Consider the following 23,477-nt stretch of genomic DNA (forward strand, 5'->3'; position numbering starts at 1 on the left):
TGCCGTGGCGCGGCCTGAAGCCCGACTGGAATGGATCCAGGGCATCTGTTTCATCCAGGAGCGCCTGAAGCTGGTCGGCCACCACCCTCTCGACTACCTTGCTAAGGAAAGAAACATTGGCGACGGGCCTGTAATTGCCAATTTCGTCCGCCGCCAAACTAGGTTTCTTCCTAATGGGCCTAATGAGTGTCTCCTTCAGGGCAGATGGAAACCTGCCCTCAAGGAGAGACCCATTTATTATAGCCGTGGCCCATTCCGTTGTTAGCGGCCTGGCTGCTTTGATTAGCCAGGCCGGGCAAGGGTCCAAAGAGGAGGTGGTGGCACGACAGCGGTCGAGCGCCCTGGAGACAGTGTCAGGCGTAACAGGCTGAAAGGTGTCCAAAATCACCGGACAAGACGGAGCGCTGGACATCTCAGCTCGACTCACTGTACTCAAAAAGGGTGAGAGGTCCCGGCGGATGGCCTCCACTTTTGATTTAAAAAATGCTGCAAATTGGTCCGGCGAGAAACTAGGGGGAGGCCCATCGCCCGGACCAATTCCGGAAAGGTCGCGTACTATACGGAATAACTCCGCCTGCTGGTTGGACGCCTCGCTTATCCGGTTAGCGAGGTATGATCTACTAGCAGCCTTTACCTTAGCAAGATAAAGGTTAGTAGCGACCCTGACAGCTATCCTATTAAAATCCGTCGGGGCCTTTCTCCATTTGCGCTCTAGCCGTCTCCTGACCCGCTTCCTCGCCCGGAGGTCCCGGTTAAACCAGGGGGCCGGGCGGTCTCTGCGGCGGAGAGGGCGTTTAGGTGCGATCATGTCAACAGCCCTAGTCGCGGCAGCAAACCAGCCATCTACCAGAGCCTCGACAGGAGCGCCAGCCAGGTCAGCCATAATACCTCTCATGGCATCCTGGAATCCGACCGGATCCAGTAGCCTTCGAGGGCGGACCATAACAATAGATCCCTGCTCCCTGCAGGGGGGGAGAGCCATTTTAATGGTACACTTTATTAGGTGGTGATCCGACCATGACAAGGGTACCGACTCTAGGTCAGTCACCATCGGACCACTCTCACTCCCATTGGTAGAAAAAACCAGGTCAAGTGTGTGACCCCCCACGTGAGTGGGGCCGTTGACATGTTGGGACATGTTCAAGAAGGCCATGGTCTCCAAGAACTCAAGAGCTGGACCAGAGGTCTCCGCCCCCGCATGCACGTTGAAATCCCCCAGAACCAATAGGTTCGGGGAACCCAACAGTGCCGCGGAGACGAAGTCCACCAGCTCCGGTAGGGAGGTGGCTGGGTCGCGGGGAGCACGGTAGCCCAGCAAGATCCCAATACCATCCCTGGCCCCGATAGACACGTGGAGGGCCTCAAGACCCGGCTTTATCACCGAGGAGCGCCTAGTGACCTCCAAGGTTGATTTATGGACAATGGCTACTCCCCCCCCCCGACCCTCCAGTCTACCCTGGTGTTGGACAGCATAACCGGGCGGACAGATGAGAGCTAGAGGGGGACCCCCCTCTCCGCCAATCCAAGTTTCGGTTATGCAAGCCAGGTCTGCATCCTCCTCCAGGATAAGGTCTTGAATTACCTGGGCCTTATTGGATACAGACCTGGCGTTCAACAACACCAGGTGTAGAGTGGAAGGCTGGCTGGTCTGGTTACCTCGATGCTGGGGGCTGGTCTCCGTCTCAGAACAAGGAACAGCCTTCAAACATCTGTCCCTAGTTCTTCTAACACGAGCAGGGACGGAGCCAACGCCATATTTCCCCCTACCCGTAATCACAGAAATATTCTGGGGCCCCTCACTGGGAGGGCAGGCCTTCCATACCATATCAGGGGGGGGGGAGAAGAAAAGAAAAGAAAAAAAAAAAAAAAAAAAACAACTAAGTACAAACAATCAAATTAACCCAAAATAAATAACTTATACAAATTATAAAATAAACAAATTAATCTAACTAACAATAATAATAATATCAAATAAACAAACATAAAAAAAAAAAATATATAAGGAGGAAGAAAAAAAAAAAAAACAACTAAATACAAACAATCAAATTAACCCAGAATAAATAACTTATACAATTATAAAATAAACAAAATTAATCTAACTAAGAATAATAATAGTATCAAATAAACAAACATTTAAGGAAAAAAAAAAAAAATCACAGAATAATAACTTAGGGTTTGACTTTTTTATTTTTGACAGTTTTATTATGTAGTATATATCACTTATTTCAGTATTACAATACCAGTAGACATTACTCATGAAATACATTTGCAAACAATGGAAGGAGCACGTTCTTCACTGAGCAGAGCTCTAACTACCTTGGGTATTCTGATCAATCTCTGAGTCAAGAAAAGTAGAAAAGGGAGAAGCAAAGGCTGTTAATTAGGCATGACTAACTTTCAAACACAATGTCTTTTTATTTTCAGTCAGTCAAAATGCCAAAGCAAAATGGTGGTTTAGTCTTCTTCAGCCTTACCTGTTTTGAGTTGGTTAAATATAATTTTGCTCCAAGATTTAAAATCTGCAACTTTACAAGGTCATCTTCAGCAGTGAAGCTCTTGGCCATTTTTCTTAGAACATCAGGGGCTATTTTTGGAACTCGTTCACAGTATTCTCCAATAAGCCAAAGAATGCTGGCCCTTGCCACAGGAACCTGCAGCAAAAATGAGTTAAAACAATGACTTATAGACCTGTGCAATGCATTTTTTTTACTTTTTTAATACTTTGCAAAAACCTGATAAACTTGAAACAGAACGTTTGCATACACAAATCAGTATCTACCAAATACATTATTAGAGCTGGCATGGAGACTCAAGACTCTAAGAGCCTAAACAGAGATCACACTATAGTCTTAGAGTTTAGAGATGCCACATAAGGAAACCTTTTTGAAAAGAACCCTACATTTTAAGTGGTAGATGCAAGGGGTTAAGTTACTGAATAGCTGGATGAGCCCCATGGGACTTAGTAAGCAGAGGGGAAAGCAAGGATCAAAGCCATCCTGCAGCACTTTGATCCCTGCTTTCCTTTTGCTAAGACTTAGCAAGTGGAGGGGAAAGCAGGGATCAAAGCCCTGCAGGATCATCTTGATCCCTGCTTTCCTTTCCACTTGTTTTTTTCTCTCCTCAGTTTACGTCCGTGTATAAGATGACCGTCAATTTTTAGTCTAAAGATTTTAGACAAAAGTATAGTCTTATACATGGAAAAATATGTTAATCTTGGGGAGTGGATAGCCATCCAGATCGGACACTGGCAGAGAAAAAACAAATGGGAACACCAGTGCTGGAACAAGCAGAAGGTGATTGGGCTGGAAGAATCAAGGACCTCCAGGGAGAGACCACTCACCTACTTGCCATCACTGCAGACATACCAGCCCTCACTCCTAGGTACAGCTTAATACTAACTGAGTCCCAGGGCTGAGTTAAGGACTGACAAACAATCTGCTTCCTTGATGATGACAACAGAGATTATTGAGAAGAATATAAACCTCATGGTAAAGGGAAGTCAGACACTAGGCCAGTGACTTAACTAGGTCTGAGGACTCTTATGTCACAGATCCATTGACTGTTTCCCCCCTCCCAGTTCCAACAAACCCACTTGTGTCTGAACTTTCTTGTCTGGAGTTTATGGATAAGTTAATGGAGGAGGGATGCCCACCATTAAGAATGGGATCACAAAAATTTATACTCAAGTACCCATGCCCAAATTCAAAATGTTCTCTGTTTGATCATGAGAAAACTTAACAAAATCATGCTCACACAATGAAAATTTCTCCCATCAACACCACAGTCCTATGTTCTCAAAAGCCATTCCTTTGAAATGGCAAGAGATAAGGTACGGAGAAGAGATTGTAGGAGGGAAGACTGGAATCAGAGAATTTCTGTAGGATGACATTTTGATGCCTGTTCCCCAATAGATAGGGAAGTAAAAAGCTTTTTAAACATACCCTAGGAAACTGACATCTCTAGTTGAGCCCAGAAAAGATCACACTTTGAAAGTAAGTAAAATTAAACAGAACACGTTTCAACCATGTTTGGCAGAAATTTCCTAAGGCCTAATAAAAATTAATAAGCAACAGTATTTGCTACTGTCTCCTTCACAGATTGCTGCCTTGTTGTGGGAAAGGGGCTTGAGTAATTCAGAGAAGCTATGGGCTATGCTGTGCAGGGACACCCAAGACAGACAGGTCATAGTGGAGAGTTCTGACTAAACGTGATCCACTTGGAGCAGGAACCAGCAAGCCACTCCAGTATCTTTGCCAAGAAAACCCCATGAACAGAAACAAAAGGCTAAAAGATATGACGCTGGAAGATGAGCCCCTCAGGTCGGAAGGCGTCCAACATGCTACTGAGGAAGAGCAGAAGACAAGTACAAGTAGCTCCAGAGCTAATGAAGCAGTTGGGCCAAAGCTTAAAGGACGCTCAGCTGCGGACGCACCTGGAAGTGAAAGGAAAGTCCGATGCTGCAAAGAAAAAGAATGCATAGGAATCTGGAATGTAAGATCTATGAACCTTGGGAAGCTGGATGTGGTCAAACAGGAGATGGCAAGAATAAACATCGACATCCTGGGCATCAGTGAACTAAAACGGACAGGAATGGGCGAATTCAGCTCAGATGATTATCATATCTACTACTGTGGGCAAGAATCCCGTAGAACAAATGGAGTAGCCTTCATAGTCAACAAAAGAGTGGGAAAAGCTGTACTGGGATACAATCTCAAAAATATTAATCCAAGGCAGACCTTTCAACATCACAGTAATCCAGGTTTATGCACCAACCACCAATGTTCAAGAGGCTGAAATTCACCAATTCTATGAAGAATTACAACACCTTCTAGAACTGACACAAAAGAAAGGTGTTCTTTTCATTATAGGGAATTGGAATACTAAAGGAGGGAGTCAAGAAAAAAGGTACAACAGGAATGTTTGACCTTGGAGTTCAAAATGAAGCAGGACAAAGGCTAATAGAGTTTTGTCAAGAGAACCAGCTGGTCATCACAAACGCTCTTTTCCAACAACACAAGAGGCGACTCTACACATGGACATCACCAGATGGGCAATACCAAAATCAGAGAGATTATGTTCTCTGCAGCCAAAGATGGAGAAGCTCTATTCAGCAAAAACAAGACCTGGAGCTGATTGTGGCTCTGATCATCAGCTTCTTATAGCAAAACTCAAGCTTAAACTGAAGAAAGTAGGAAAAACCAGTGGACTAGTCAGGTATAATATAAACCAAATTCCTTTATGAAGACACAGTAGAAGTAAAGAACAGATTTAAGGAAATAGATTTGGTGGACAGAGTGCCTGAAGAACTATGAATGGAGGCTCATAACATTGTACAGCAGGCAGCAACAAAAACCATCCCAAAGAAAAGGAAATGCAAGAAAGCAAAGTGGCTGTCCAACAAGGCCTTACAAACATCAGAGAAGAGAAGGGAAACAAAAGGCAAGGGAGACAGGGAAAGTTACAGAAAACTGAATGCAGACTTCCGAAGAATAGCAAGAGGGCCTTCTTAAATGAACAGTGCAAAGAAATAGAGAAAAAGAATAGAAAGGGAAAAAGCAGAGATCTGTTCAAGAAAATTGGAGATATTAAAGGAACATTTTGTGCAAAGACTGACATGATAAAGGACAGAAATGATAGGAACCTCACAGAAGCAGAATACATCAAGAATAGGTGGCAAGAATACACAGAGGAATTATACCAGAAATATCTGGATGTCCCGGACAATCCAGATAGTGTGGTTGCTGACCTTGAGCCAGACATCCTGGAGGCTCCAGTACTTTGGCCATTTCATGAGAAGAGAAGACTCCCTGGAAAAGACCCTGATGTTGGGAAAGTGTGAGGGTAAGAGGAGAGGGGGATGACAGAGGATGAGATGGATGGACAGTGTCATCGAAGCTGCCAACATGAATTTGACTCAACTCTGGGAGGCAGTGGAAGACAAGGAGGGCCTGGCGTGCTCTGGTCCATGGGGTCACGAAGAGTGGGAGACGACGTAATGACTAAACAACAACCATTTGCTACTGTTTCTTTAAAAATCCACAGATTTAAATCATTGATTCTTTTCATAACTTCACTAAAGTTGAGGTAATCACTACTAACAGGACATCTGAAGAATCCCTATTTTATGAGTAATAACCAAAACTTTCTCTTTCTAGAAAAGAGTCTCTGTTACACTCCATGTAATGTGATTGGCTACTAAAGCCATGGTTCCCAACAGATCCCCATTACAACAGACAGAAATCATATGATATTTCATTCAGGGAGTCATGCAGTTACAGATACAAAGCATTCTATTGTAGAGATGCCAGATTTTTAAAATGCAAGCAGACTATAACAAAGAATTATGCAAAAGTGAATATCAGCCTAATTCATATTGCAACAAGAGTAACATTTCAGTGACAGCATTTTAAAACACTTTTGAAACCTACATTAACAAAACCAGAAGATGCACTGAACATCTATTATACAAGAAAAGTTTTAAATGCTTGAGTACTTTTGTTAAATGAAATGTGGTAGACTGATGACATTTGGATGTACTGGGAAAGAGGTTATTTCTAACGTTCCAAAGGTTACACTGCATTAAGACTTTACTCCCAAATTATCATTCCAGATTGGGCTAAAGGATAGTAATTGAGTGGTACATTAAATTTTCAAGTACAGAAGTTCAAGCTGCCCAGAACTGACAGATAATTCTAAATAAGAACATATGGGTAACTTAAAATTTCATTTACAATTAATTTTCTCAAGAAACGTATTATGCACTGTTATTTAAATGTTAGTTTTATACCATCCATTTCACTGAAAACCATGCTTTATTTTCCAATTCCTTGTCACTAACGATCTTGCCACTGTCAATAAATTTAAAATCAGTTCCTTCATTGCTCAGTTCCATTGTTCCTTACCAACTATTGACAAAAGCACAATTTTAGGATATACTTCTACATTTGATTCTAATATTTCATTTGTCTCCTTAAAAAAACTATTGCCAAAATTTCACTATATTTTCACATTCCCATCACATATGAAAATAAGTACCTGTTTTCTGACATCCAACACAGCTTAGTGTAATTTGCATCTATCTGCAGTCTTACCAAAGTTAATACCATCTCCAGACTAACTTGTAAAAATTTTCCTATATCCTTGTATACATAAATTCTACAATTCTCATGTCCCATATATTATTCCAAATTTCAATAGTTACTGTACTTCTTCTCCCAAAACATATCCCTATGTTTCAAGAAGATCTTGTTAAGTCCTCTGCTTTTAGTAATATATTTAAGTTTTACTTATTATCCCTTTCATTCTTATTTTCATCTACATTTTCCTTCTGTAATACCATCTCTTCAAATTTCACAAGAACTCTACATTTACCATTTTTTATCTAATATTTAGTCCACTGTTCCAACTAAATGAGACTGAACATTAATCAAGATATTGTCTCCATTCCTAATACTTCTTTTACTTGTTCTTTATTCCCTATTTTTTACAAACAAGCTTTTATCCTAATAACTTTTCCTTCTTAATAATTTCTCAATATTTCATTTCAAATTTCCTAGAAATTTCTCCAAATTTACCACTTAATGTAATGGAGAATTTAATGGAATACTTTTCCAAATTAAAAGCATTTTTTTTAAAAGGGCGGGGTTTTTTTTTTTTTTTAATCCTCTATTTATTTTCCAGTCACTTGGGCCATGTGATAATCTGCTCCACAGTGTTTCTTGAACATAATTTCAGCCAATAGGAGGACCCTCTAACCAGAGGGATGCTCCTGCTGGCAGAAGCAAAGTCTGGATTCAAATCATGATACCCAAGCTGTTGAACATAAAAACATTTGCGTATAATCTTGGAATCCTTGATGTCATTGTATTTAAATAATTTACAAACTACTAAGAAGACACAAAGGTACATTAAGGCCTTCACTGCCTTCTCCGGTACTGTAAAAAATTGAGATGTTGTATTTACAAGAACGGAGGAAATAACACATTCATTATACAACTCTGCTTTGCATTACCCTCAAAGGCCAAGCAGGACTATAAATTGCATTGTTTGATATTTTATATTATACACAGCTTGAGCAAGTGGTTAAGTGCACTTTTCAAGCCTTTGTATTAGGAAGCAGTTTTTGCTGCTACTGGAATCCATTAACTTGTCTGGAAGAACAAGCAAAACAATGAAGCCTTATAGATTCTCAGAGCAGTTAAAAAGAGACATCTAGAAATACTTTATAGATCACTCTGTAAGTGTCTCTGAAAGCAGCTGAGTTTCAATAGCTCATCTTCTTTCATGATGCACACCTCTAAAGTACACTCAATTTTATTTAAATTTTCAAGAAGGAAACCAGGCATCTAAAAAAGTAGCAAATAAAATCTAGTTTTTGCCACACGCACTATACAGGATTCTTAGCTGGAAAACTATGACAGCAAAGAACGTCAAGTTAAAAAATGACACAAACATGATACATTTGATGACTTATTTGCTAAAGAAACCCGTATGTTTCAAGATAAAGACGTAAACTCCTAAATCATCCCACCATGTCAACCTGACTCACTTTTTAAAAATGCAATATATCAATGCCGAAAAGCATTTTTACACCCAGCAAACCTAAATCCACAACCCTCCTAGAATGTGGTTAAGACATATTCAAAGAGCAGAACTACAACAGCTAAGAGTAGATGGAATTAACTGTGTACATTTACACCAAAATATATATATACATTTCAAAAAGTTTTCTAACACAGCTTGTCTAAAACTATTTGATGAGACAAAACTTTACTCCACAATCAATCCAAAAAAGTCTTCAGGACATATTTTATTTCAAAAGAATGTATCTATCATTTTCCTCTCAAATCTAGACCCCACCAAAATATAATTTGTAAGAGGAAAAGTTTTGTAAATACTCACAGTAATATTGTCCAAGAGCGTAGCCATACGTTTAATTATTTCACCATGATGTGCTGGTTGTGTCTGAAGCAGTTTCTTAATGACCACAACACTTTCAGCAACTACTATTTCTGGTAAAGAGAAAGAGAATTCACAATTTTAAAAGAGTTACACTGTCATAAAAGTTATGCTTTGTGCTAATTTGATATCATTTTCAAACGCACCTAGCAAAATTAATAGACTATCATTTTTAGTTTCAGATGGAAATCAGTTTCCAAATATTTTATATGGCCCATTACGAAAAATATAGGAGGCGCAGAAAAGGAAAGAGGCTTGGCCCTGAAATTTTTTTAAATTCTATCCCATAGAAACAATTTATTTCTTTTTAAATCTCTGCTAAATTAGAAAGTCTGACAGTACCAAACGTTGAAACATGCAAAGCAATAACCGTAATTATAGTTTGGTAATCAGTTGTGAAATTGCAAGACCTTTGAAAAACTAAATCGTATTGATTTATGCTAGCTGTGTTCTGAAAATTGGTATCAATAATACAGAATCAAATTGCTTACTATTCTTTCCTCTAGTTCTAAAAATAAGCACACAGATCAGTAAAGTATATTAATGATCAAGGGGATCAACCAAATAAATTGACTGTTCAGGAATTTAACCCATGTTGTGCAAAGCACTTACCGTATTTTTCGCCCCATAAGACGCACCTTTCCATAAGACGCACCAATTTTTTAGGAGAAGAAAACAGGAAAATATAATCTGTTTTCTTCGCTCCATAAGACGCACAGACTTTCCACCCCCCTGTTTTGTGAGAAAAAAGTGCGTCTTATGGTGCGAAAAATACGGTAATTACTCCAATAAAAAAATAGTGCTTGAACAAGCTAAAACAAAGATGCTCCATCAGTTGTGTATGAGCATGCACAAGGAACTTTTATTTTATTTATTCAAAATATTTTTAGCCCGCCTTTTTTCTAAAAAAGGCCCCAAGCCAGTTTACATAATTAAAAACAATATTGAAAGCTAAAATGCAGCTGCCAGGCTGGTGTCAAATGTGAATAAATTTAATCACATTTCCCCAGTCCTAGCTAACCTGGCTGCCTGTGTCATTCCACGCCAGGTTTGTTATATTACAGTATTTGATATCTACTTTACTTTGGATGTAAACCACCCAGTGGCCAACACTAAACAGGTGGTATACAAGCTTATGAAAGGAAGGAAGGAAGGAACAAATCTGGCTGAAGAGGATAGCTTACTAAAGCTTAATGTGTTTTACTAGATGCAGTAGATTTCTAGCAATTGGAAGGAAGCTTTCACTGCACAGAGCTGTTGGGTTCATGCAATGTTTAATTCCGCTCACTATTTCCGCATGTAATTCATCAAATTAATTGTGGAGATATTTTATATTTGTACACTTCAAAAAACTACCAATTCTAAATATCAATTCAGATCTTTATTTCTACCACTGAAGAGAAGGTGCATGACGCTCACCTAGTCTGCTCTCTTGTTTGAAAATTTACATGTTTCCCTATGAGGAAAGAACTGGGCATGTTTATCCTTGAGAAAAAAAGACTGAGGAGAGACATGATAGCACTTTTCAAATACCTGAAAGGTTGTCATATAGAGAAGGGGCAGGATATGTTCTCAATCATCCCAGAGTTCAGGACGCGTAATAACAGGCTCAAATTACAAGAAGCTAGATTTAGGCTGAATATCAAGAAAAACATCTTCACTGTTAAAGCACTACAACAGCAGTGCCAATTATTCCATCATTTGGTGAGCACTCCAATGCTGGGGGCATTCAAGAGAAAACTGGACAACCATATGTCAGATCTACAGTGGTGCCTCGCATAGCGATGTTAATCGGTGCGGCAAAAATCGCCGCTAACCGAAAACATAGCTATGCGATTTTAAAAACCCATTGAAACGCATTGAAACCCCTTCAATGCATTACAATGGGGTAAAAACTTACCTTTAAATGAAAATCCTCCGTACGGCAGCCATTTTCACTACCCAGTAAGCGAGGAATCCATCCCAAAAAAGAGTGGGTGGCCATTTTTTTCCGGCAGCCATTTTGGAACCGCCAATCAGCTGTTGGAAAAAATCGCTATTCGAAAATCGGTAAGCGAAACAGCTTACTGATCGTCGCAAAGCGATTTTTTCCCATTCAAAACATTGTTGTGCGGTCGCTTCTGCAATCGCAAAAACCTAATCGCTATGCGATTTTGTTGTTAAACGGGCCGCTCGTTAAGTGAGGCACCACTGTACTTTGATTTGGATTCTTCTACTGATCAGGAGGCTGGCCCCTTCCAACTCCATTGTTCTATGATTCTATAATCACCCCTTGAAATTTTCATTTCTTTTAGAGTTGTGCCATGAGATTGAAGAACTGTGAGGATACATTAAGCTAATTTTAAAAACACATGTATATTTCCCTTAGTAATTGCCTTTTTCCATCAAATCTGTGTTATTCTCACTTAACCCTGCATCGAGAAGCCAGTACAAAAACAAGGCAGAAATGTAATCACAGCCTCATTTAGTGCAGCTACAAACAAGTCTCAGTTTCACATCCACCAGCTATGCAAGGGGGAAAAAAGCTATTTGGGAAAAGATAATGTCTTACAACAAGACCATCTCCCCAGCAAATAAAGATATATGAAAACACAATAAAAAGTATTTCCAGGTATTGTACCTTTTCAGGTATGTTGTGCAGTCATCACTAATCCATCCACATGACCCATAAAGCACTAGACCAGTGATAGCGAACCTATGGCACACGTGCCAGAGCTGGCACACGGAGCCCTTTCTGCCAGCATGTGAGCCATGTCGCCGGATCACTACTCCCCCCCTCCTCCCCGCAGCCAAACCTGAGCAGGCGGCTGCAACCATAGTGCTGCTGCTCAGACAGGTGGCAGGTCAGGATCCAGAGCAGCTGCTGCTGGTGGCAGATCCCCAGTGGGGTCTTGAGGCACCTCTGTGCCCGGGATTCCCCCTTCCGCCGGCACTTCGGGTTCCACCACCACGGCACACCACCCCGTTTTGTTTTGTTTTCCAGTTTGGGCACGCAAGCCCAAAAAGGTTCGCCACCACTGCACTAGACTAATTGGCCACTATAAAGACTGTTCTAATTTAATTGTGAGTTGTCAAGTCAGTTCTGGCTTATGAAACCCTTTACAGGGTTTTCTAGGTACAGACTACTTAGAAATGGTTTACCATTTTCTTCATTTGGGGGCACTGTAGGACTGTGCAGCTTGCCCAGGGCCACAAAGGCTGGCTTTTCTGAAATGAACAGTGGGGAACTGAACTCCCAACCTCTGCCTCTAATACACTGAGCTATCCAGCCAGTTAAAATATTCTACCTTCCTTGAAAACATACTTCATCATACTCGGATGTCACACCACCATGTTTGAAATAAATCATCCTTTTTCTATCTTTGCGTAACCATTCCAAAAGACAGGGTTTTGCTTTTTACAGGGGTGTCCAATGTTTCCAAAGACAAAGGTTTAATTGGCAGCTTAAACCCACGCTGTATAGAATAATAAATTATCTTCGTATTGGTCATAAAAAGAAACACCTCATTTTTTACAATGCTAGGACAGAAGGTAAAAGAAAGCTCCACCTTGTGTTGGAAACTGGCCACCGTTTCTCCTTCGCAGTGGAACATAAGAAGGCACTGACCTTCTGGAAACCAGCAGCAGGTAGAATACTTAATCTTAGCTCTTCCTTGCATTTTCTCTGCAACTCCCTTTCCACTATCTGCTTGTCCCACAATCTATACTACATTTGCAGGGAAGTTATGGTAGGTGGCAGTAGAGTTCAGAGCTTCTCCTTCCTAGCATTGTTCTTCCTCTGAAAAGCTTCCCTTCCTGAAACTGACAAAGTAGAGCAGAACAGCTGGGCATAGGCCAGGGTTGTAAAGTGTGGCCCAAGGTGCATGTGGCATCTGAAGCCTCCCTATGAAAATAGTAGAAGAAATGGAAGGCAGCATTTCCCCACTCCTGGGTGGCCCAGGAGAGGAAGATTTTGTTGTTGAGTAGTGGTAGAAATTATCCACCCCTGCCCCCAAAATTAAAACTGCAAGTGGCTATTTGGACACATTCATTCCTTGTTACTTTGGTGTAACCTGTGGCAGCCTGCAGACAGTGAAACTCTGTCTAATAAGTCAGCCCAAATTTCCAACCTTGATTTAGTGATAAGGACCCACTGGAATGTGCAGTTCTACAAGAACTACAAAAGATATGGAGGAATCCCAAGCCGGAATTAAGATTGCCAGAAGAAATATCAACAACCTCCGATATACAGATGATGCCACTCTGATGGCAGAAAGTGAGGAGGAATTAAAGAACCTTGTAATGAGGGTGAAAGAGGAGAGTGCAAAAAATGGCCTGAAACGCAACATAAAAAAAAAAACTAACATCATGGCCACTGGTCCCATCACCTCCTGGCAAATAGAAGGGGAAGATATGGAGGCAGTGACAGATTTTATTTTCTTGAGTTCCATGATCACTGCAGATGGAGACAGCAGCCACGAAATTAAAAGACGCCTGCTTTTTGGGAGGAAAGCGATGACAAACCTTGACAGCACCTTAAAAAGCAGAGACATCACCTTGTCAACAAAAGTCCGAATAGTCAAAGCTATGGTTTTTCCTGTCATGATGTATGGAAGTGAGAGCTGGACCATAAAGAAAACAGACCGCCGAAGAATTGATGCCTTTGAATTGTGGTGCTGGAGGAGGCTCTTGAGAGTCCCCTGGACTGCAAGGAGAACAAACCTATCCATTCTAAAGGAAATCAACCCTGAGTGCTCACTGGAAGGACAGATCCTGAAGCTGAGGCTCCAGTACTTTGGCCATCTCATGAGAAGAGAAGACTCCTTGGAAAAGACCTTGATTTTAGGAAAGTGTGACGGCAAGAGGAGAAGGGGACGACAGAGGATGAGATGGCTGGACAGTGTCTGCGAAGCAACCAACATGAATTTGACACAACTACGGGAGGCAGTGGAAGATAGGAGGGCCTGGCGTGTTCTGGTCCATGGGGTCATGAAGAGTCGGACACGACTAAACGATTAAACGACAAAAGATATGAATGCTACACTAGCATTAGTAATCATATGAATGCATTCACAGTATTTGAATTAATTTTCAAGTAAAGCCAAGCACCTGGGAAATCAACATCAATATACCAGGAAAGTTTTAACACATAAAGTATTTGTTTAATATAAAACCAAGGATCAGGACTTTGGGGGCACCTGATAAACCTATAAACAAATTTGATCACCACATTTTCTCCTTATGCAATTTTTAGCTACATAATCTATACAAATGATTTTAGAAAGAGTTATATAATAATGGGTTTTACAATATTTGTCCTGTAACTACTTATTATATTTTATGACCATCTATAGTTTTTTTATTTTAATACCAAAACAGAGAAAAATTGCTATGAAACTTGGACAGGTTTATTGATGAAGATCTAAACTGCTGAATATGCTTTCTTATTTAGTTAGTTGCACACATAAAGCCCCCACATTTCACTGCTTGTAGCACCCTCTGCAGTACAGCAACTTAAATGCAACAGGGGAAAATCTATGTTGTATATGAAGGTACAGTATTTTACAGCACAGCATTCTACCAACTGCGTTTCAAGAAATTTTAGGTATTGGTATTAAATGTACATTGAAGTAATCCATACTAATTACAGAAAAATATAGTTAACTTTAAAGAACTATAAACAGGAATTATTTTTAAAAGCCACCATTTACCCAGAAGACACATCTTCTAAGACAATATTACTTTGATCCGTTACTACCTGGGAATGCTACCAGAAAATACAACCTATCATTCACTCAAGACAGACAATGAAACAATTAACTTACCATCCTTGTTGGACAGTAAACACACTAGGCCATTAAGGCATGTGTCAGTCACTTCTGAAATGTTGGTTGCACATCTGCCTATTGCCTGAATTGTAGCTGCCGCAAACTGTTTATCTTGGCTTTTCACATAGGTCTGAAGAAAACAGCAATTCCAATAATCAAAACATTGGTTTCATCAGTTGAAAAGAGTCAGACTGCCCTTCCAAAATTATTCTCAGTCTTTTGAATTGGCGGGTGTGTGAATAAGGGATCTAGAAATACTGTAGTATAGTATGCAATAAGTTAGTTAAATCCATATGGGAATTTACTTCCATAAATACTAGAAGAGAGTGATAATTCAAAATAATTGGTCTGAAGGCAAGATCAATAGAGTCTAGAAAGTATTTTCAGAAAGATCCAAAGCCATTTAGCCAGCAAAATTGTACTTAAGAAAAGTCTGCTAAATAAAAACTGGGTGTCTGCTTTTCCAGAACACCAATTATTGAGCTAGAGATACTAAATTAATTATTATATTTCAGGAAAACCGCTGTACTGCATTTGGAACACTGGAGACATGCATGACATATATCACTACATCCTAAAACTACTGTAAGTCAACATTAGTGTGTTAACAAAGAAATGTAAATCTTCTAGTATACTAATTACAGGGAGTAATATGTCAATCAGTTTTGTTTATATACAACTTTGATTAGCATCAGACTGGTTTACAGCAGAGCCATACTTTCTATCTATAGGTTCAGGTTTCAAACCCTTTAAAGGAATACAGTGGTGCCTCGCTTAACGATTGCCCGTATTACGACAAATCTGCTTTACGATGATCTTTTTGCAATCGCAAACAATGGTCTAAATGGGGGAATTTCACTTAGCAATGATCGGTTCCCTGTTTCGGGAACCGATTTTCACTTTACGACGATCAAAAACAGCTGATCGTCGGGTTTTCAAAATGGCCACCGGGTGCTTAAAATGGCTCCCTGCTGTGTTTAGAGACAGATTCCTTGCTATACAGGCAGTGAAAATGGGTGCCGTATGGAGGATCTTCGCTAGACAGTGAGTTTTTACCCCATCGGAACGCATTGGACGGGTTTCAATCCATTTCAATGGGGTTTTTAATTTTGTTTTACAATGTTTTTGCTTAATGGTGATTTTCCTGGAATGGATTATCGTCATTAAGCAAGGCACCATTGTATTAGTTTCCCTAAGTGGGATCATCCAATGACATTTCATAACCGTGACATGCAATAAGAATAAAAATAATGAGCAAACCTGAAATTCTCTGAGAAGTGTTGATATGTTGGCTTCATTAGCTAAGTTAGTTAAGATTTCAAGCTGGGTGAAAGAGCAAGAGAAAAACTCTTTAAAGTTTTAGAATCATTACTTCATCACTCCTCCCGATACTGAGCAAATCAAAGGTAGAATCAAAAAACACCATCAGCTATTAATGTTTTAAGGCAATTGTTTCCAACCTTGGGTCCCCATATATTACTGGACTAAAACTCCCACAAACCTTCACCACTAGCTGTGCTAGCCAGGACTTCTGGGAGTTGTAGTCTAAAAACACTTGGGGACATAAGGTTGGGAACCACTGATTTAAGGCAACAACTGTCTCCAAACTTAATGGAATCAGGATTCACAGCAAAACATTGCCCATCCTCTCTATTTATTGATTGTAAGAAATCCCAGTGTGCTCTGTATACCATAAAAGCAATCCTCATAGTCATGTACAAAATCCCTCTATCTAAACCTGAGCCTATTGGAGAATGGAAGGGGGGGAAGCAACATGCCTATACAGCAAAAGGTTTCTTCTGCATAGTTATCTAGTCCAGTGGTTCTCAAGCTGGAATCCTCAGGTGTTCTTGGACTGCAATTCCCAGAAGCCTTCGACACTTGGTGTGCTGGCTAGGATTTCTGAAAGTTGCAATCCAAGAAAATCTGGGGACCCAAGTTTGAGAACAACTGGTCTAGTCATTGCATCTCAAAAATGGTGTTTAGAACTAGAAACAATACAGAAAAAAGCAACATAAAAACCTGAAATAATAGTTAACAACAACACTTAGAACTGCACTGAACCCAAGGCTTCCTCCATCTATCAGATAAAGCCAATACAGCTGGCAAATGCTACTAACCTTTCTGTCCCCTCCACTACTCCAAATACAAACAGCTGGGCAGCAGCAACTATTTTTCTCATCTCCACCTGAAACTCCAGGTTTAGAAATGGAGATAGGAATAGATTTTCTTCTGATTCTGGCTGTATTTCAGCAGAAAATCTGTTCCTCTCCAGGTAACAGCAAAAGTGTGATATGTCAGCAAAGCCACACCAAATTTGTCAACTAATACATGTTTACATTCATAAAACATGTAGAAATTTTCTTTTATGAACAGACAGACTCTTAAACAATAAATGCCACAGGAATGCTATATTTTTTAAACTGCTTGATCCCACTGGAAAAAAAACCACTGTTGTACAACTTTCTGCTTTTTAAAAAAATGTTTAAGATAAGGTGTCTACCTGACAAACAGAACAGCAGATTATTTTGCCAGTGAAGCGTGTTTACTGTCTGGAAAGGTAGCTAAAATACTGTTCTGCCAGAGGATCATTTAATTTAGGACACATTTGAAACTCAATTTATTTCTATCGTTTCTGCATATGTGCACCCCTCTGTTGCTGCAAATGGCACCTTTGGATAACCAGTGGAGGTGGTAGGAAAGGCTGCAGGAAGGAAGGAGGAATGGATGGGCACAGGAGAGGGAGGGTCTGCTCTCAAAGCTGCTTGTTCCTTTAGGAAGCATGGCTGCTTCTGTCCCTTTAAGAATGTTCCAGTTATTTCCTGGGAGGAGGAGAGAAGAGTACCATGCAGCCAGTCAAGCAGACTGTGTGTGCAAAGTTAAAATGAGCAGAGAGAATCCAGGAGAAACCAGTACAACTTGCTTGAGAAACTGAGCAGCTGACAGCTGTTTCAACATTCTTAAAGGGACAGAAGCAGCCAAGTTTTCTAAAAGGACAAACAGCTTTCCCAGCAGACCCTCTCCCTTTTCCTCATCACAAAAGGAGAAGCAAGTGGCCAGCATGAGGGCAGGGCGTAAGTGTAGCCCCCTTAACTGAGATATAACACAGTTTAAAAATGAATTAAACGCTTTTCCCAGGGGGTGGACACACACTGACCCAAATACCATGTGACACCATGTGGTCCCTAAATCAATTTCATTTAGAACTGACCTTATTGCAAGGCAAACATATATATAAGCAAGTCCTTAGAGATTTTTAAATGTTTTTAAAATATTTTAAAAGATAGCTCAGTGATTTAGGTATCTAGTTGCAGAGCCAGAGGTTGGGAGCTTGTTTTCCTACTGTACATTCCAGAAAAGCCACCTTGTGTGCCCTTGGGCAAGTTGCACAGTCCCAGGGCATCCTAGTAGAAGGGATGCTCCACTTTAGAGCATTCTCTACCTGGAAAAACTTGAAAAGGGTCATCACAAGTCAGAACTGACTTGATAGCACATGATGATGATGATGATGATGATGATGATGATGATGATGATGATGATGATGATGATGATGATTTAATGTTGCTATATTTTCAATTTTTTTAAATGTGCCATTTAATATGGCATTTAGAGCTGTGATTTTTGTGCTGCTTTTAATTGTTGTGACCTGCCTTGAGTCTCCCATGGGGAAAAAGTCAACATATAAACAATATAAATAAAATAAAATAAGTCAAAGCAGAATTAGTGAGAATACCTCGCTCTCTGCTCCATCTATAATCACACATTCAAATTTATTATGGCAGAAGACTAACACATAGAAGCTCATATTATCTAAAACTAAATTATCTAAAACTATAATCCTTATTTCCAAATACTACATATACCAAAAAATTATTTTCTCCTTTATCTTACTGCCCTATCCTTCCTATCTGTCTATTCTTTAAGTATAATAGTTCCAGTTTTTGTCCTCTTTGACATTAGGAGGAGTAAATTAAAGTTGCTATTTTTATTAACTGCCTACTATAATTTGAACTGAGGTCCTGTATTCTCAGCTACCGTATTTGCTGGTGTATAAGGCAACTGGGAGTATAAGACGGCCCCCCAACATTCCCACTCAGAATGTAGAGTTTGTTATATACTTGCTGTATAAGACTACCCCTCTTCCACATGCGTGATTCTGCTTTGGCTGCATTATGGGGAGAGTTCCTTTTGCCCCTTTTGGTTCCTTTTCGGAAGCAGCAGCCATTTTGGAGAGGCAGCAGCCATGTGGTCACATCTCAAAATGGCTGCCACCTCTCTGCTTTTCCGACAGTCTGCTGTTCGGTGCTAGAGTCAGGCTGTTCCCAGGCTAGGAGCGGGGCTCTACTGGGTTTTACTACCAGGTAAGTGACTTCGCTGGGAGGGAGGGAGGGTTTGCTGGACATGCACCCGGCGTACAAGATGACCCCCCCCCCCACTTGGAGGCATGTTTTTCAGGGCCAAAACGTCGTCTTGTATGCCGGTAAATACGGTAGTTTTGTTTCATTTAAGACATTCAGCCAGTCCTAACTATATTTGCTAGGGAGCACATCCTAGTGAATGGATGATTTACCTTTGAATAAATGTGCACAAGACTTAGTACCAAATTTAACTTATTCAGAACAGACAGTACAGCAATGTTGTTGTTGGAATCTTGGCAGTCCTGCTTTTTTGTATACATAAGCAAAATAGTATGCCCAGGTCAATGTTGAAGGAGCACAATTGTACATTCTACTTTAATAGAACAATAACTCAATTTTACATAGTACAGCTACCTTTAGTGTCTTGATCATAGTTGGATCAGTTGACCTAACATAGAAACTCTTCAAATGAGGGTCAAACATGCCCTAAGGAAGGAAATGTACAGCAGCAAATCAATACCAGCAGTTGAATTAAAGTTAAAATAATAATTATGATTTTAGATATTCAATATGACAAACCTTGCGCTGGATTGACATTGTTGCGATGTTCTGGAGAACAATGTATTGTACCTCCCTAAAAGTCAATGTAACATAATTAACATTTATCTTTCTCAAGTGTCTTTCCACAAGGAAAATATAATCAAATATTTGATTACACTTATGAAAATTCCTATACAGTGGGGTCTTGACTTAAGAACGGCTTGAGTTAAGAACATTTTGACTTAAGAACCACTCTCATAGGAAAATATTGACTTGACTTAAATACTTAGATTTGAGTTAAGAACTGAAAAAAACCCACGTGGGGGGCAGGGAAAGTGCAAAAAGTGAACTTTCAGTTAACTGTTGGCCAGTGAAAAGGGTGCCTGTCTGCTTCCTCACTCCTCCCAGTGTTTAGAGAGTGGATTGGGAGACAGTCTTCAGACTGCCTGGTACTGTACTGCCTGGATTGTATTTTCCCTGCCTTCCCTGAACCTTTCTTCACCTAAGAAAAAAAGAAACAAAATATCCCCCTCTAGTGGTCGAAGGCGGAATAGCAGCTTCCCATTAGTTTCTATGGACGGAAAAGAGCAGATACGGATTAAATGGTTTTCAATACATTCCTATGGGAAATGCAGATTTGACTTGAGAACTTTTTCACTTGAGAACCACCTTCCAATACAGATTAAGTTCTCAAGTCAAGACCCCACTGTATTGCTCTTAGAAGAAATTTTGTTCCATGTTTACAGGGCTGGAATTCATAAACATGACTCATGCATACAATTCATTTTATGAACAATGTCAATTATGTAAACAATATTTTTGCTACAGATAATAAGTTAAATCCAATGTCAATCCTACCTATTGAAATCAGTCAGATTCAGTCTATTAGCAGTAAATTTTAATAAAGTATATACCAGAATGTTAACAGTGGTGTGCTCTTTTATATTTTTGGACTCTAGCCTCCCAAATTCTCCAAGAATCCCCCTGGTTGGAATTCTGAGAGTTTTAGTTGGCAGGAGTGGTTTATCTCCTGGTTGCAGAGAATGCTCTGGATCATAGTCTCACATCCAGAAGACTCTTTCATTAAGGATGAGCCAAACCCTCTGAACTTGGTAAGTGGAAGGAACTGCTGGATGCTGCACACCCTGGAGGCAGCACTCCCAGAAGAAGGTAGCTGTGGTCCTTGTGGGCTTGAATGTAGCTGAGCCTAATGAAAATGCCAGGCTGCTTTCAAGCCTACAAGGATGTCACAGTATCACCCACTGAGAAACGCACAGGTGAAGTACTCAACTTCAGGGTAAATATTTTCAGAAGAAAAGGCCTCCTCAAGACTGGCAGGTTTCCCCAAGTAAAAACTTTTCTTTCAGAGAGATCAACAAGCCAAATCCTGCATGTAGGTTTCTTCAGCTGGCAAGCTGCCTACAGCTTAGCTCTGGGTGGGTCCAATCTCAACCTTAAACTGTGACTGGGACTTTACTGGAGAGAACTCCGATACTTGCTCCACTCTGTCTGCCATATATGCTGATCTTTGCTAATGGCTCCCTACCTGTTCCAAACTCATTTTTGAACTGCTCATGGACTTTGGTTTCAGATCTCCCTTTGTTTTGATAACCTGACTCACCAATAGGACTCTGTTAGATCTCTGCCTATTGCTACAGGTGCCCTGCACAGACTTTGCTCCACATTCAACTTGCTTAGGAGCACGGCACTGTGTGGCTGGACCTGGACATCAGCAAAATGTTTACTTAATGAGAATAACAGTATGTACATAATGATTTTCATTAAACTTCATAAAAATAGAAACAAAATTACTAACTTTAGTGAACATCCATTTATGAACAATTGTATGAATTTATGAATAGGTTAAATCCAAATATGGATTATCATATCCATGTATGAAGAAGGAAAACATAAATCACTTTTACTCCAAAAAAAATAGTAAATTAAACTTTATCTCTTTGTGACAAACAGTTGGATGACTTACTTCCACAGGTACATATCCACCACTATTGGAAGAAAAGATGCACTTGTTAGTTGATTTACCTGTTACTGCGAAGTAAACGTACTAATGACTTGGCAACAATGCTGACTTCAGACTTGGGTGCCACATGCCAATAAAGCTGTGCAACTGCCATTACTACCTGGGGAAAAAACACAGGACCTTCACTGGATTTGCTGTACCATGGAGCAGTAGACAGAATACTTTATTATGTTTTGTCACAGCAAAGAAATACAATGAAAGGCATCTGATATTATTTCTTTTCTTTAAAGAAAAGAATTATAAACAACGGTCTTTTCAGATGGTAAAGCATACAGACATGATAGATACATAACCTCATATTAAGGAAAAGTTCTCTCACATATGTGACAAAACCATTTTTTACAACTACAGTAGTGCACAGCTTTTTTCTATTCACTATGGAAGGTCTCTCAATTAAGCAGTAGTAATGTTTGCTTTCGCCTCATTTAAGGTGCACTGGAGGCCAGTGACTTCAATTGTTAAGGGGTTAATAGCTTAAAAAAAGTTCTGCTTACTTTAAAGTGTCTTACAGGTTAGTGGAGAGTAGAGCGAACAAAGTGTTAACTATTTCTTCCTTTATAATGCTAAGTCCAAAACAAACAAACACACGCACACCACCCTCTTTCTAACTGTCACTATGGAAGAGGAAATCCCTCTTTGGTTGCAGAACCAGACTTCAGCACCAGAAGAAACACAAGAAATCTCCACTAAGAATACTATACTTCCATACAAACTTTATATATACCTGGAGCAACAGTAATAGTATTAACTACTGACATTTCAGCACATATTAGTTGGGATATTTTAGAGTACCTACACAGGCATAAATGGCAAAGATGCCATTAGACAGTGACATTACTCTAATGTAATGTCACATAATGCAATTTAGTTTCCTATCTCCCTCCCCACTACAAAATTACAAGGCTCCCCAAGAATCCCTTTTGACCTGAGAAAAGCTTTGCGAGGCTCGAAACAGGGGATGGGCAACCTTTAGTATCAGAAAATCACTGTCAGATCGCTAGTGGCAGTCTCAATCCCAGCAACTGCAATCCAGCCATGATTTTCAGGGATAGGAAAATTTAAATTACATTAAAGAGTAACATCATGAGCTGATGATGCAGTTATGCCAACAGGATTCCAGGCTTTTTTCCCCTTCGTGTTAATAGCAGGTACTAACAATCATTACTGATATAAATGAGATATTTATTTTGGAAATCTATTCAAAGATTGGTTGGGTTGGATCAAGATTGCATTATCTCTCTCTCTCTTCCCCTTAGCAGCTCTCACAGCCTCCTAAAAATTATCCAAAGGTCAGGGGTCCCATTGAATAGGGTAGGCTATGAAAAAACAGACTGCTTTGTGTAATGTTTGTTCTTCAAGTAGACATTTATGCATTCATAGAATCACAGAATCATAGAAAAGTGAAGGGGCCTACAAGGCCATCAAGTCCAACCCCCTGCTCAATGCAGGAATACAATCAAAACGTATCTGCCAGGTGATTATCTAAGTTTTCCTTGAATGTCTCCAGTGTGGAACACTCACCAACTCCAGAGGTAACTGGTTCCACTGTCATACAGGTCTAAGAGTCAGGAGGTTTTTCCTTATATTCAGCTGAAATCTGGCTTCTTTTAACTTGAGCCCATTGTTGCATGTCCCGCACTATGGGATGATCGAGAACAGATCTTGCCCCTCCTCTTTATGACAGCCTTTCAAATATTCACATCAATGGGTCTGCACTTGTGCAAATCTTCTTTCAGAACTTTCTAGACAGAGCTTTGACCATTGCCATGCCCC

At 40.1% G+C, this 23,477-nt stretch overlaps 1 protein-coding gene across 2 annotated transcripts in view; it reads right to left on the bottom strand.

The window, feature by feature from the left end:
• Window positions 1–23,477, bottom strand: part of AP3B1 (adaptor related protein complex 3 subunit beta 1) — a 196,901-nt gene that overhangs the window by 117,189 nt on the left and 56,235 nt on the right. For both annotated transcript variants that reach the window (XM_072992677.2, XM_020804063.3), the window contains exons 9-15: window positions 21,707–21,804; window positions 19,703–19,757; window positions 19,538–19,609; window positions 16,026–16,088; window positions 14,763–14,895; window positions 8,902–9,011; window positions 2,475–2,651 (exon numbers count right to left, since the gene is read on the bottom strand). In XM_072992677.2, the coding sequence (XP_072848778.1) occupies window positions 2,475–2,651; window positions 8,902–9,011; window positions 14,763–14,895; window positions 16,026–16,088; window positions 19,538–19,609; window positions 19,703–19,757; window positions 21,707–21,804 (708 nt within the window). The remainder of the gene's footprint in view (window positions 1–2,474; window positions 2,652–8,901; window positions 9,012–14,762; window positions 14,896–16,025; window positions 16,089–19,537; window positions 19,610–19,702; window positions 19,758–21,706; window positions 21,805–23,477) is intronic.

Source organism: Pogona vitticeps, chromosome 2, assembly GCF_051106095.1.
Source record: "Pogona vitticeps strain Pit_001003342236 chromosome 2, PviZW2.1, whole genome shotgun sequence".
NCBI classification, from domain to species: domain Eukaryota; kingdom Metazoa; phylum Chordata; class Lepidosauria; order Squamata; family Agamidae; genus Pogona; species Pogona vitticeps.